Source organism: Pelophylax lessonae (genome assembly GCF_965119305.1).
Source record: "Pelophylax lessonae genome assembly, chromosome: 6".
Lineage (NCBI taxonomy): Eukaryota > Metazoa > Chordata > Amphibia > Anura > Ranidae > Pelophylax > Pelophylax lessonae.
In genome coordinates this window covers 9,784,035-9,798,929 of record NC_138773.1, presented here as the reverse complement: position 1 = coordinate 9,798,929, position 14,895 = coordinate 9,784,035, and the positions used below count along the sequence as shown (strand labels likewise).

General features: G+C 41.4%; 1 protein-coding gene across 1 annotated transcript in view; it reads left to right on the top strand.

The window, feature by feature from the left end:
- The window catches only part of LOC309558396 (uncharacterized protein), a gene marked incomplete at both ends in the record, with an annotated part of 70,722 nt that extends 60,007 nt beyond the window's left edge, over positions 1 to 10,715 (top strand). The window contains 2 exons of the mRNA XM_082261471.1: positions 4,580 to 4,653; positions 10,168 to 10,715. Coding sequence (XP_082117597.1) covers positions 4,580 to 4,653; positions 10,168 to 10,715 — 622 coding nt within the window. The remainder of the gene's footprint in view (positions 1 to 4,579; positions 4,654 to 10,167) is intronic.
- Between the last annotated feature and the right edge of the window lie 4,180 nt (positions 10,716 to 14,895).

Genomic DNA, 14,895 nt, shown 5'->3' with positions numbered 1-14,895 from the left:
AAACGCATGGCTTAATGTGAAAAGAGCTTAACGTACCAAAATGTGCCTAAACCGCAACCAATTGTCTTGAAACTTTGCACAGCCCAAGTTCTGCACTTCCCAAAGCTATCCTGGAGGTTTCATCGATTTTGGTCTCCCACACAGAAAACTGGGGACATTAAGCTCTTTTTTTGGGGCGCTTAATGTGGCTTAACATACAAAAAAGAGCTTAGATGTGAACCAATTTCCCCCAAACTTGGCACAATAGAAGAGTTTATCAATTCCAACATATTCTGAAAATTTCAGATCATTTGGTAAATCACACCAAAAGTTATTCACATTAAGCTGTTTTTAGCAATCATAAAAACACGTGGCTTAATGTGAAAAGAGCTTAACGTACCAAAATGTGCCTAAACCTCAACCAATTGTCTTGAAACTTTGCACAGCCCAAGTTCTGCACTTTCATAAGCTATCCTGGAGGTTTCATCGATTTAGGTCTCCCACGTGGAAAACTGAGGACATTAAGCTCTTTTTTTGGGGAGCTTAATGTGGCTTAACGTACAAAAAAGAGCTTAGATGTGAACCAATTTCCCCCAAACTTGGCACAATAGAAGAGTTTATCAATTCCAACATATTCTGAAAATTTCAGATCATTTAGTAAATCACACCAAAAGTTATTCACATTAAGCTCTTTTTGTACAATACTAAAACGTTTAATGTCCTTAGCTTAATGTGAAAAGAGCTTAATGTACCAAAATGTGCCTAAACCTCAACCAATTGTCTTGAAACTTTGCACAGCCCAAGTTCTGCACTTATTAAAGCTATCCTGTAGGTTTCATCGATTTTGGTCTCCCACATGGAAAACTGGGGACATTAAGCTCATTTTTTGGGGAGCTTAATGTGGCTTAACGTACAAAAAAGAGCTTAGATGTGAACCAATTTCCCCCAAACTTGGCACAATAGAAGAGTCTATCAATTCCAACATATTCTGAAAATTTCAGATCATTTGGTAAATCACACCAAAAGTTATTCACATTAAGCTGTTTTTAGCAATCATAAAAACACGTGGCTTAATGTGAAAAGAGCTTAACGTACCAAAATGTGCCTAAACCTCAACCAATTGTCTTGAAACTTTGCACAGCCCAAGTTCTGCACTTCTCAAAGCTATCCTGGAGGTTTCATCGATTTTGGTCTCCCACGTGGAAAACTGAGGACATTAAGCTCTTTTTTTGGGGAGCTTAATGTGGCTTAACGTACAAAAAAGAGCTTAGATGTGAACCAATTTCCCCCAAACTTGGCACAATAGAAGAGTTTATCAATTCCAACATATTCTGAAAATTTCAGATCATTTGGTAAATCACACCAAAAGTTATTCACATTAAGCTCTATTTTGCAATCATAAAAACGCATGGCTTAATGTGAAAAGAGCTTAACGTACCAAAATGTGCCTAAACCTCAACCAATTGTCTTGAAACTTTGCAAAGCCCAAGTTCTGCACTTCCCTAAGCTATCCTGGAGGTTTCATCGATTTAGGTATCCCACATGGATAGACCCAGGCCAGAACAGGTAGGTACAGGCAGGTCACGGTGCAAGAATAATATCCCAAGCCAGGCCCAGACCAGAGTGTGCAGATATCATTATATATATATATCATCATGGATGGATGGATCATCCATCCATCCATGATGATATATATAATGATATCTGCATACTCTGGTCTGGGCCCGGCCTGGGTAACTTGATAAATCTTGCACCGTGACCTGCCTGTACCTACCTGTTCTGGCCTGAGTCCATCCATCCATCCATCCATGATGATGATATCTGCAGCAGATATCATTATCATCATGGATGGCATGGCAGGCAATGGATGGCAATGTCATGGCATGGATGGCAGGCAATGGATGGCAATGGCATGGATGGCAGGCAATGGATGGCAATGGCATGGATGGCAGGCAATGGATGGCAATGGCATGGCATGGATGGCAGGCAATGGATGGCAATGGCATGGCATGGATGGCAGGCAATGGATGGCAATGGCATGGATGGCAGGCAATGGATGGCAATGGCATGGATGGCAGGCAATGGATGGCAATGGCAAGGATGGCAGGCAATGGATGGCAATGGCATCAAATGAGCTTAATGTCCCCAGTTTTCCATGTGGGAGACCAAAATCGATGAAACCTACAGGATAGCTTTAGGAAGTGCAGAACTTGGGCTGTGCAAAGTTTCAAGACAATTGGTTGAGGTTTAGGCACATTTTGGTACATTAAGCTCTTTTCACATTAAGCTAAGGACATTAAACGTTTTAGTATTGTACAAAAAGAGCTTAATGTGAATAACTTTTGGTGTAATTTATCAAATGACCTGAAATTTTCAGAATATGTTGGAAACAATAGACTCTTCTATTGTGCCAAGTTTGGGGGAAATTGGTTTACATCTAAGCTCTTTTCTGTACGTTAAGCCACATTAAGCTCCCCAAAAAAAGAGCTTAATGTCCCCAGTTTTCCATGTGGGAGACCTAAATCGATGAAACCTCCAGGATAGCTTAGGGAAGTGCAGAACATGGGCTGTGCAAAGTTTCAAGACAATTGGTTGAGGTTTAGGCACATTTTGGTACATTAAGCTCTTTTCACATTAAGCCACATGTTTTTATGATTGCTAAAAACAGCTTAATGTGAATAACTTTTGGTGTGATTTACCAAATGATCTGAAATTTTCAGAATATGTTGGAATTGATAAACTCTTCTATTGTGCCAAGTTTGGGGGAAATTGGTTCACATCTAAGCTCTTTTTTGTACGTTAAGCCACTTTAAGCTCCCTACAAAAAGAGCTTAATGTCCCCAGTTTTCCATGTGGGAGACCAAAATCGATGAAACCTCCAGGATAGCTTTGGGAAGTGCAGAACTTGGGCTGTGCAAAGTTTCAAGACAATTGGTTGAGGTTTAGGCACATTTTGGTACATTAAGCTCTTTTTACATTAAGCTAAGGACATTAAACGTTTTAGTATTGTACAAAAAGAGCTTAATGTGAATAACTTTTGGTGTAATTTATCAAATGACCTGAAATTTTCAGAATATGTTGGAAACGATAGACTCTTCTATTGTGCCAAGTTTGGGGGAAATTGGTTCACATTTAAGCTCTTTTCTGTACGTTAAGCCACATTAAGCTCCCCAAAAAAAGAGCTTAATGTCCCCAGTTTTCCATGTGGGAGACCTAAATCGATGAAACCTCCAGGATAGCTTAGGGAAGTGCAGAACTTGGGCTGTGCAAAGTTTCAAGACAATTGGTTGAGGTTTAGGCACATTTTGGTACGTTAAGCTCTTTTCACATTAAGCCACGTGTTTTTATGATTGCTAAAAACAGCTTAATGTGAATAACTTTTGGTGTGATTTACCAAATGATCTGAAATTTTCAGAATTTGGGGGAAATTGGTTAACATCTAAGCTCTTTTTTGTACGTTAAGCCACATTAAGCTCCCCAAAAAACAAGCTTAATGTCCCTTGTTTGCCTCCTGGAAGACCAAACTACATGAAACTTCTAGGATATATTAGGAAAGTTAAAAACTTAGTCTGTGCAAAGTTTCAGGGCAATTGATTATGGTTTAGGCACTTTATTACTCATTAAGCTACATTAAGCCATTTTCCACATTAAATGTTTTAGTATGTCCCCAACACAGCTCATCACCCTGAACACACCATCCCCACTGTCAAACATGGTGGTGGCAGCATCATGGTTTGGGCCTGCTTTTCTTCATCAGGGACAGGGAAGATGGTTAAAATTGATGGGAAGGTGGATGGAGCCAAATACAGGACCATTCTGGAAGAAAACCTGATGGAGTCTGCAAAAGACCTGAGACTGGGACGGAGATTTGCCTTCCAACAAGACAATGATCCAAAACATAAAGCAAAATCTACAATGGAATGGTTCACAAATAAACATATCCAGGTGTTAGAATGGCCAAGTCCAAGTCCAGACCTGAATCCAATCGAGAATCTGTGGAAAGAACTGAAAACTGCTGTTCACAAACGCTCTCCATCCAACCTCACTGAGCTCGAGCTGTTTTGCAAGGAGGAATGGGCAAAAATTTCAGTCTCTCGATGTGCAAAACTGATAGAGACATACCCCAAGCGACTTACAGCTGTAATCGCAGCAAAAGGTGGCGCTACAAATTATTAACTTAAGGGGGCTGAATAATTTTGCACTCCCAATTTTTCAGTTTTTTTATTTGTTAACAAAGTTTGAAATATCCAATAAATTTCGTTCCACTTCATGATTGTGTCCCACTTGTTGTTGATTCTTCACAAAAAATTACAGTTTTATATCTTTATGTTTGAAGCCTGAAATGTGCCAAAAGGTCGCAAAGTTCAAGGGGGCCGAATACTTTTGCAAGGCACTGTATATCTAAAGACTGGGTGGACATAAATATAAGTCCTTGGTAAAACATCTTTTTATCTTTTTTAGCTGGGTGCCTGGAGTTTGTTTTGAAGGCTTTATTATACCTAATGGTCCCTTTGATCTATCCTAATTTTAGATCTATTTATATATACATATTACTGTCTATTGAGCTTTAGAAAATAATGTCTTCATCCCTTTTGTTTAGTGTGAAGCATATCATTTCCCCCGAGGTAGATAAAGAATTGAAGAGCGTTCTTCATACAGCCAAAGATCTGACTGGTAAGTTCTCATTTTCATACTCTGAAATAAAACATTTTGGACAAGAATTTTTTTACAAAATGTGACAAATGTTTCAAACGTTTCTCTCTTTGCTTCTCCTCCAGTCTTTTCTCTAAAATAGGAGGAAGTGATAGGTTGTCTTTTCCCTAAACACCTCCTGGTATCTGTGTATGAAGAGAACACAGATATTGTATGCAAGGCCGGATTAAGAGCACCATGGGCCCGGGGCTGAGGATTTTGGTGGGCCTTTTTTTGGAAATAAAAAGAAAATGCAAACAATTTTGATTAAAACAAATTTAAAATTTTAATCAGGTTCAATTAAATAGAGAGGGGGGTGAGAGAAAGAGAGAGGGATGAGGGTAATAATGGATAGCGTGCCATTCCAATATGTGGGTGGAGCCACATTGCAGTAAAAGTGGGAGGGACTGCTCTACATGCGATGCATGGGAATGTGCATGCTCTGTGACATCTGCATTATGTGAACGGAGCCTTACACTTGCAAACCATGTAACTGGGGTATTTACTTTGATAGACCCTTCCCTGACACTCTGCTAATCCCTGCATTTTTTTTTTCACCTCCTCTCAGTACACCTGTGCAATCTAAGAGTTGGTTCATATTTATAAGAGATGCTTGTCTATTCCTCTTATGTCATGGGTGGATTGGAGGGTTTGCCCCTTTTATTTGATATCCATTTTAATATTTGTTTATTTATTCTTATATTCTTACATTTATATAATATATATATATATATATATATATATATATATATATATATATATATATATATATTATACATTTTTAACCTGAGGTAGGTCTATTTAGTATGACCTTCTCTGTTGTTATCTATTATTTTTTTTCCCCCATTTGGTTGTATAGCCATTAATCTATATTAATTCCAATCTCCCTATTCACCTTTATTTACTTCCTTTGTTCCGTCTGAAACAGGATTATAAATTGTTCTTCCTGTGGAGGGGCAGACCAGCCTGATGAAGAAGGTTGATCCTCGGAAACGACGTTGCTGCCCGCCCTCTCCACTGCTTGTCTCTTGTCCCTCGCTGGCATCCGTGGAGGAGCCAACAGTGGTAGGTGATGTCATCACCGGCTTCCGGCGCTGCATCATTAATGCCCTGGGGGAGGTGCAGACGGACACTGTCCATGTGTCACAACGCTCTCCGTTTCTGGTTCTCAGCAGCACATCCGGTGCTGGTATCCCGGGTCCTGCGTCACCCTCCAGTCCACCAACGTTTGGGGGTTCTATGCCTTTGCCTGCCATCACAATGATCCTGGCCTGCTTTCATGTAACTGTTCAGCAATAAACTTTGTTTTTAACACTTCCTATTTCTGACCTGGCGCCCTTGTTTCTTTTTGTCTAGAGGTTCTTGAAGGAGGTTAATGGAATTGAACTTACTCATTACCTATCTCCACTAACTTCCTATAAAGTTTTATAGGGCAAATAGGTGTCTAGAAGCGATGAGTAAAATTGTGACTTTTCCCTTCATTGATATGCTAGTAAAAATCAGGACATTTCAGCAAAATTTAGCCATTCAGACGAAACGCGTTGAAGTCCATTGGAAAGGCAAAAATAAAGTATTTTCATGGGCTTTGAATGGCTCCCCGTGGTTGGAGCAGCTCCTTCCATGTAATTTTTAAGGCAACTTTGACCTAAGCAATATGCATTGTATAATGTGATAAATCTAAAAGGTAACTGCAAAATCAATTTCTGCGAAATCACTACTCTCATTTCTAATACCTAACAGAAACATACAGTATCTCACAAAAGTAGGTACACCCCTCACATTTCTGTAAATATTTTATTCTATCTTTTCATGTGACAACACTGAAGAAATGACACTTTGCTACAATGTAAAGTAGTGAGTGTACAGCTTGTATAACAGTGTAAATTTACTGTCCCCTCAAAATAACTCAACACACAGCCATTAATGTCTAAACTGCTGACAACAAAAGTGAGTACACCCCTAAGTGACAATGTCCAAATTGGGCCCAATTAGCCATGTGAGGGGTGTACTCACTTTTGTGAGATACTGTATATTTGAGTTCCATAGCAAAGATCTGTCAAAAAGTTTACCTATGTAGCACCCTCCTTGTCAGATGCTAGGTAAAAGCATTTGTTTGCTCTTCTGCTTATCAGGGAGCAAAATTTCTAGTTCTGCCTGTTACATGTGTCCAGGTGTGATTTACTTGGTCTGAGGGAGTGTCCCCACTGTATCCAATAGGGGAGCTTGTTGGACAATGGAGAAAACCCAGCCAGTGACACACAGGCTTTTGTGGCAATCCCAGTGGAAGGGCACAAACATGGGATTGGTCATAAAAGCCGAGGGCACATGTGACGGTGTCTTTGGGCGGGAAGCCAGGTCCCGGGAGGAGGGTAACGGCTGTCTCTCCTCCTGTCAGGTTGGAAAGTGGTCACAGGCAGTTGGCTTTGTGGACCAGAAGTGTGGGGCTGAGCTGTGTGGTCCAGCAGAGCTGACAGTGGAGCAGTGGCAGAGGTTCTTGCAAAAAACAGTGTCCGAGAGTAACAGGGAGCTTTCCTGGGGTCTGCCCAGGAAGGGGACCACTCCAGGGAGGTCAGCAGACAAGAGTCAGCGCACACAGTGAGTAAGGAAAGGGGGTGCCAAGTTAGACCCTGAAGAGAATCGCAACATATAGTACACCTTTACAATCTTCACCTCAGTGGCAAAGGGAGGCAGCGGCCTTGCCGCACACACCTCAGATAGTTGTCCTCAAGTTTGTGCATAGTTTCTAGTTGGAGTATCCCACTCATCCCTTCTCCCATCCCTGTTATAAAATACAAAAAACAAAACAAATCCCCTCGACTGTTCATTGACCGAGCCAAGGACTTAAAGTGATAGGTTTATTTGCCTGTTGCTATGGGTAACCGAGGGAAATCCAATCTAAGCATCTCCCATGACGGCAGTAATACACCTATCTAAAAACAGAAAAAACATTTTCTGAGCAGTAGCCTCAGATGGAGAAGAGAAGAAGGAAAAATACAAAATTCATGTTTACAAATGATGAATTTTTGGAAGGCAAATAAAACAATGTATGAACTAACAACTAGAATGCAATCATACAGGTAAGATCAAACAGTGAAAAGTTTTTTAAAAAAAGGAGATTAACAGACATCTCACCCCAATGGTTTAGAATGAGGGTTGGCAACCTGTCGATTAGGTGACTGGTAGATCACATCCCTTTGTTGCCAACCCCAGGACCCGGTGAAGAGGGGTGGTGGAGGCGGCATTTACTAAAGCCGATGGCTGCATTTTCCTTCCTGCATCAGCTGAATGCCTGCTTCTCCTCCTCTCCCAGCATTTAGCTGGTGAAGGGAGGAAAATACAGCAGTTGGTTCTAGGAAATGCAGCCACCGCTGCCCTTCTTCTCCAGGTTCATCGTTCCTCTGTTACCCGGCCCCCCTGTGTGCTCATCCAGGCCCCCCACAGAGCTGCCGGCTTCTCCCCTCCACTCTCCTACCAGCTGTTTCAGGGGATCTATTCACGATGGAGATCAGGGGAAGGGTCTGATAACTATGTAACTTACTGGCCCCTTCCTTTCCTGAATAAATGCAGTCAGTAATCGGTATCGATCACTGATGGTGTTCATTTCACAGCTGAATCATAGTAATCTGTGTTTACTATGCTTCAGTTTGTGATTGAACAGAAAGCCATTCAGCACAGAGCACTTCCCATTTGTTTACTGTGCAGTGCAGCTGAGGCTGCAGAGAAAGGGACTGGGAAATCTGTGTCCTCAGTCCCTTTTTCTGTCTCAAATGTGAGACATCAGGGGACTATTTAGACCCATAATATTTCACCAAAACCCCCAACGGATCTCCTAAAAATGCAAAAAAATTATAAAAAATAATATTATAAAAATAATTAGAAAAACCCCCAACGGATCTCCTAAAAATGCAAAAAAATTATAAAAAAATAATATTATAAAAATAATTAAGCAAAAAATTTGGGGGATCATACCCATGTATTTCTAAAGCTGGTGCAGCTATGAACCAAGAGACATGTATATTAAAAAAGAATAGCGCACACATGCAAAAGAAACTACCAAATTTGAAGAGAGTCCATAAATAAAAATGGGGATTTGGTCCCACCATATGGCCATATCGTGCTCAAGCCCACTACTGCGTCAAAGTACCCCATTATCAGTGGGTCCTACACTATCCATAAAAAAGAGATGAATCCAGCCTTTCTAACCCTTGGAGATAATACTCCTTGCTGGGAAAGATGTGCAAAAACACTACAAGGGACTCCTCCTATATCTACTTGATAGTGGACACTGATAGAGTACAGGTGTGTGTGGGGGGTGGGGAGGGTTGCTCAACCTCGGTAGTCTGGTCAGACTGAATACATAATAAACAAGCAAAAAATTTGGGGGAGCATACCCATGTATTTCTAAAGCTGGTGCAGCTATGAACCAAGAGACATGTATATCAAAAAAGAATAGCGCACACATGCAAAAGAAATTAGAAATGTATTCGGTCTGACCAGACTATCGAGGTTGAGCAACCCACCCCACCCCCCACACACACCTGTACTCAATCAGTGTCCACTATCAAGTGGATATAGGAGGAGTCCCCTATAGTGCATTTGCACATCTCTCCCAGCAAGGAGTTTTATCTCCAAGGGTTAGAAAGGCTGGATTCATCTCTTTTTCATGGATAGTGTAGGACCCACTGATAATGGGGTACTTTGACGCAGTGGTGGGCTTGAGCACTATATAGCCATATGGTGGGACCAAATCCCCATTTTTATTTATGGATTGTCTTCCAATTTGGTAGTTTCTTTTGCATGTGTGCGCTATTCTTTTTTAATATACATGTCTTTTGGTTCATAGCTGCACCAGCTTTAGAAATACATGGGTATGCTCCCCCAAATTTTTTTTGCTTTTTTTTGCTTGTTTATAAAAATAATTAGTAAAAAATTGTAAAAAAATAATAAAAACATCAAATAATAAAATAAAAATAAAAAACTACTGACACTGTCTAATGCTCTACTGACTGACACTGTCCACCTTTAAGGTAGGCTAAGTTTATATTTTTACAGTGATGTTTTTTTTATTTTTATTTCTTTTTAAAATAAATAAAAATAAATAAAGGCGCTGAGCCCCGATGATCCCTGATCTCATTCACGTTGTTCAGGTAGATTTCCACCTCTCAAAGGTTGCCTACCCCTAACTTACAGAAGAATCTCAAAGAAAACAATTATATTATGAAAAAAAGCATTAAATAAGGAACGCGTCAGGACTGTTTTTGCTAGATCTTGAGACTGTCCTTTGATTTCAATGATATTGTGCCAGCTAAACTTTCCAGCTTGGACTTCTTTGAACACAAGCTGCTATCATATTATTGAACAGGGGTCATAGTAGTTAGGATTGCAACCCACCAAGAAAGCCTTTCCTCTTTTAGGATCCTTGCTTACATCTGACCAATATCGGGTCATTTGAACTCTTCTATATTTGAATGTAACTCCTTTCTCTTCTCCTTCCAGGGATCTATCCCATTGTGGTTCTCACCCACAAGACCTATGGAAACTTAACTAGCGTTGAGTCCTCTTTCAGGGAAATGGGCATAGAAAGGATTTTTGCATTTGAAAATTATACCAATGAAGACCATTTTAAAACCAGAGGAAGACACGAGGAAGTGCTGAAGTTCCTACAGGAAGTCATTAAAGATGCTCAGTTCTGGGTAGAACATCGAACACGGAATCCAGTGAAGGAGATGTATGACCGCAAACAGTTTTTCTTCAATTACGTTTATCAGCGAGAGAAGATGATGGAGCAGGAAAGTCTGGAGAGAAAGAAAGCCTTTGACAAAGCAATGAGGGAAAAAGAATTAAAAAGACAAGAGGAAGAGTTAGAAAGAGAGAGACAGAGGAGAAGAGAAGCTGATGAAGCTGAACTGAGAAAGTGGAGAGAAGAGTTGGAGAGACAGAGATCATTGGAACAAGTGAAATATCAGGAGGAAATCCAGGCAATACGGGGAGCCAATGCCAAAGGAGGGAAGAAATTGTTTGGATTGTTTGATAAGAAGCAGTAGAAGCATACATAGCATTACACAAAAACATTATAGAAATTCTAGAAAAAAATATTTGTGCTATATCTGTTAAGCAGCAGGGCAAAGTCTTCCACTAAGGAGGAGTGTAAAAATGGGGGTCCTATTCTCCTAAAAGACACAAGACCAGCACTGTGTATCCTCCGCTACCGGAATCTTCTACCCCTGCACAGAACTGTCTTCTCCTCCACATAATCTTCTACACCTCCATGGAATCTACTACACCTCCACAGAATCATCTTCTCCTCCACAGAATCATCTACACCTTCATAAAATCTTCTACACCTCCATAGAATCTTCTACACCTCTACAGAACATTCTACACATCCACAGAATTGTTTATAGCTTCATAGAATCTTCTACACAGCCATGGGATCTACTACACCTCCACATAACTGTCTTCTCCTCCACAGAATCTTCTACACCTCTACAGAATCTTCTACATCTCTACAGAATCTTCTACATCTCTACAGAATCTTCTACATCTCTACAGAATCTTCTATACCTCCACAGAATGTGTTAGACTTTCATGAAATCTTCTACACCTCCATGGAATCTACCACACTTCCACAGAACTGTCTTTTCTTCCACAGAATCATCTACACCTTCACTAAATCTTTTACACCTTCACAAAATCTTTTACACCTCCATGGAATCTTCTACAGCAATAGACACCTACAATATACAATTAAAGGAGTGCATGCTTTGATTGTAACAGCTAAACTCCTAGCAAATAGCTAAATACACAAATAAAACACACATGTGAGAGTTGATTTTCCTGACAAAGGGTTTTTATTACTGTCCTTTCAGTCCTCAAATTTTCCAAGCAGTTTCACACAGCACAGCCAGGTAGAAGACAGGACTTATATTTAAAGGGATGGTAATTACCATGAATGAAGAGTAACCCATGAGCTGGTGGCTACTGTGTTAGGTTGAAATCTGACGTCCTTTGCCCCCGGATACCTCCATAGCTGTGATCTTCTGGTGCTGCGGAGTTAACCCCTTTGTGACGGACAGTAAAATAAATGTTAATGCCTGAACACAATTTTGCAACTTTGACATGTGTTCTGTAAATGTCATCACAACTACTTTGTGCATCCAGGTGGATTATACCGAGTTTTTTTCAGGACAAATTGGGCTTTCTTTTTGTGCTAAATGGTAATAAGTATAGTCTGATTTTTATTTCATTTTTTTTATTATTATCAAAGGAAAACAATATAGTATAATGTAACAGGTGTAATAGAAATAATCTAAAAAAGATAGATATAACCACAACACTAGCAGTGCTAGTAAGTACACCAAACAGGTACTTATACACAGCTAAATGTCAATCATGCAAAAAGGAATCGCTTGACAACTATATAAAGTCTCTGATAAGTATCAATTGGAATCCAGTGTGACTTGATCCGATCAAAGGGAAGGGTGTGAAGGATATCTCTGTCATCCACTAAACCTCCACCAAACACCGGTGCTCCCCCCTCACTCTGGACACTCACCAGATGCTAGATCAGAACTCTCCCATAAGCCACAAACTGGTCCCCGGATCGTATCTCCACACTCTTTAGATCCCGATTCCAAGTGACATTTAGTAGCCTTCAGACAAAATTCCATTCACCAAGTCATGGAAATAAAAAGAGTGGGGGCACATAGCGTAATTCTGTAACACTGTAAACCAAACCACACTGACCCCACTCCCCTCCTGGTCCTACTTACAGGAGTCCAATGAAACGAAGGCATTAGCAAATGTATGCACGCACTGTGAGCCGCCACTGCCCCGTATCCTCCAGGTGCTCGTAGCGTGGCCAAGCGTGGCGTCTGTTGTTGTATATGGCGACCACGCACTCACGTCCTGACGCGTTTCGTCGTTACAGACTTCCACTGAGAGCGTGAGTGCGTGGCGCGGCCGACCGATATTTATGCGTCTTACGGCACAGGCGCACTAGACCCGCTCACCGCCTAACCGGAAGTCGGATGTCTCCCTGACTTCCGCCCTCATGACGTCGACGCTAATAGCAGGACATCCGCCCAAAGCCTGTGTCCACACTTTCCAAAAACTACCGGCATCCGCCCATACATCCTAAAGTGCGGGCTTAATCAAATTCACGTAGAAAAGTGCACGGAAAACAGGAAATGATTCCGGATGTATAACTTATGACCCCATGGCGTTACTTTGCAGCATCCATGCATTGTCCAAATGCCTGTCATTGTACAAATACAATTACAATTATAAGCAATCATTTATACACTTAAATACCACAAATCCATATAACCCAAAAAACATGGAAAAAACATATTACTGTATTAAAAAACACAAAATATGTTGGAAGAAAAAACAGAAATTGGTAATTTAAAACTACGCAATATAACAACAATGAATCCACATTTAAATTACATGGATAAATACATTAATTAAATCACCCAGCAGTGTTAAAAATATAAAATTACATTCCAATATTTAAAAATATAAATATTTGAATCTAACTTTAAAACTTTAAAATGCAGACCTCAAGTATAAAAGCTATAAATTGTGACCTACCAAAACAATTAATAATTACTAATAAAACAATTGATATCTAAATCAATATTTAACCCTTTGGGGTGGAAATATTCTGTGAGGTATATCCAGTGAATTTCGCGTTTCGAAAGTTCATGAACTCTATTTGATCCTCTCCACACTGGATCAACCCTTTCAACACCCCAAAATTTAAAAAATGTAGGATCACAATTATGAAACTGGCGGAAATGTAGGGATACGTTATGATCCTTAAAACCCTTACGAATATTTGCAATATGCTCAGACACTCTTATGGCTATAGTGTGCTTGGTTCTTCCAATGTAAATTAAATTACACGGACATTGCAAACAGTACACAACATGCGTGCTATTGCATGTTATCAAATCTTTAATCTCAAAGATTTGTCCATTAGATGGGGACGTAAAGGTTGTAAAATTCCTCAAATGTGTATGTACCTGTCTGCATGATTTACATTTCCTACACGCAAAAAAACCTGTAGTCTTATCCCAAAACATGGTTGGTTTAACCGGAGAGTCCAAAACTTTTTTAACAACCTGATCCCCAAACGTGGGTCCTCTCCTATATATAAATGAAGGAGTATTCGATAACACTCCGCCTAAAACTTTATCCATGCATAACACAGGCCAGTGTTTTTTAAAGATTTGCTCAACCTCTTGGTACTGTGCACTATATTGAGTAATGAAACTCCATTCATGCTCCTGTCTAGGTTGTCTCACAACGTCCCTCAGGTAATACTCCCGAGAGAGCAGTGGCAGCCCGTGCATAGGGGGCGCCAGGGCGCCGCCCCCCCTAAAAAAAAGGGAAAAAAAAAAAGGGAAAAAAAAAAGACAAAAAGAACAATAAAGTTATATAAAAAAAAAAAAATAAATCGGTTCGCCGGAATCGCCGACCTGTGTGGTGGCTAAAGGGGGGGTGGGGTTTACGACCCAGAAGAGGCGCCGATTGGCTGCCTTCTGGGGGCGTAACCTGGGTGCCGGAAGGAACGCTTGGCCACCCCCACCTTCGTGATATCCTGGCTGTGATTGGTCCAGTCTCCAGCCTGGACCAATCACAGTGGGACATCAGCTGGCGACGTGACGCGTGGGGCGGTGCACCGCCCCGGCGTCACGATCCCCGCTTCCGCCTTCAGTTCCAGCCGAGCAGCATGCGGAGAGAGAAAACGACGCAACCGCTCCGCTCAGTTCTTCAGGAGGAGACTGAAGCCAGTCAGGACTCGGATCGGGCGGCGGCGGGCCTTCGGATTAAGGCAGGCCGCAAGGCACGCAGCGTGAGGTGAGGAGGTGACGGACGGCCACGCCGGTCGGGTCGGAAGAAAGGAGTCCAGCCCTGTGCAGCAGCAGCCCGGTAAATGAGTCCTCAGTCCTCCTCCTCCTCCTAAGGCCTCCGTCCAGTGTCATGCCAGCCAGCAGCCATTGCCATGCCAGCCAGCCAGCAGCCATTGCCATGCCAGCCAGCCAGCCAGCCAGCAGCCATTGCCATGCCAGCCAACCAGCAGCCATTGCCAGCCAGCCAGCCAGCCATTGCCATGCCAGCCAGCCAGCCATTGCCATTGCCATGCCAGCCAGCCAGCAGCCATTGCCATGCCAGCCAGCCAGCAGCCATTGCCATGCCAGCCAGCCAGCAGCCATT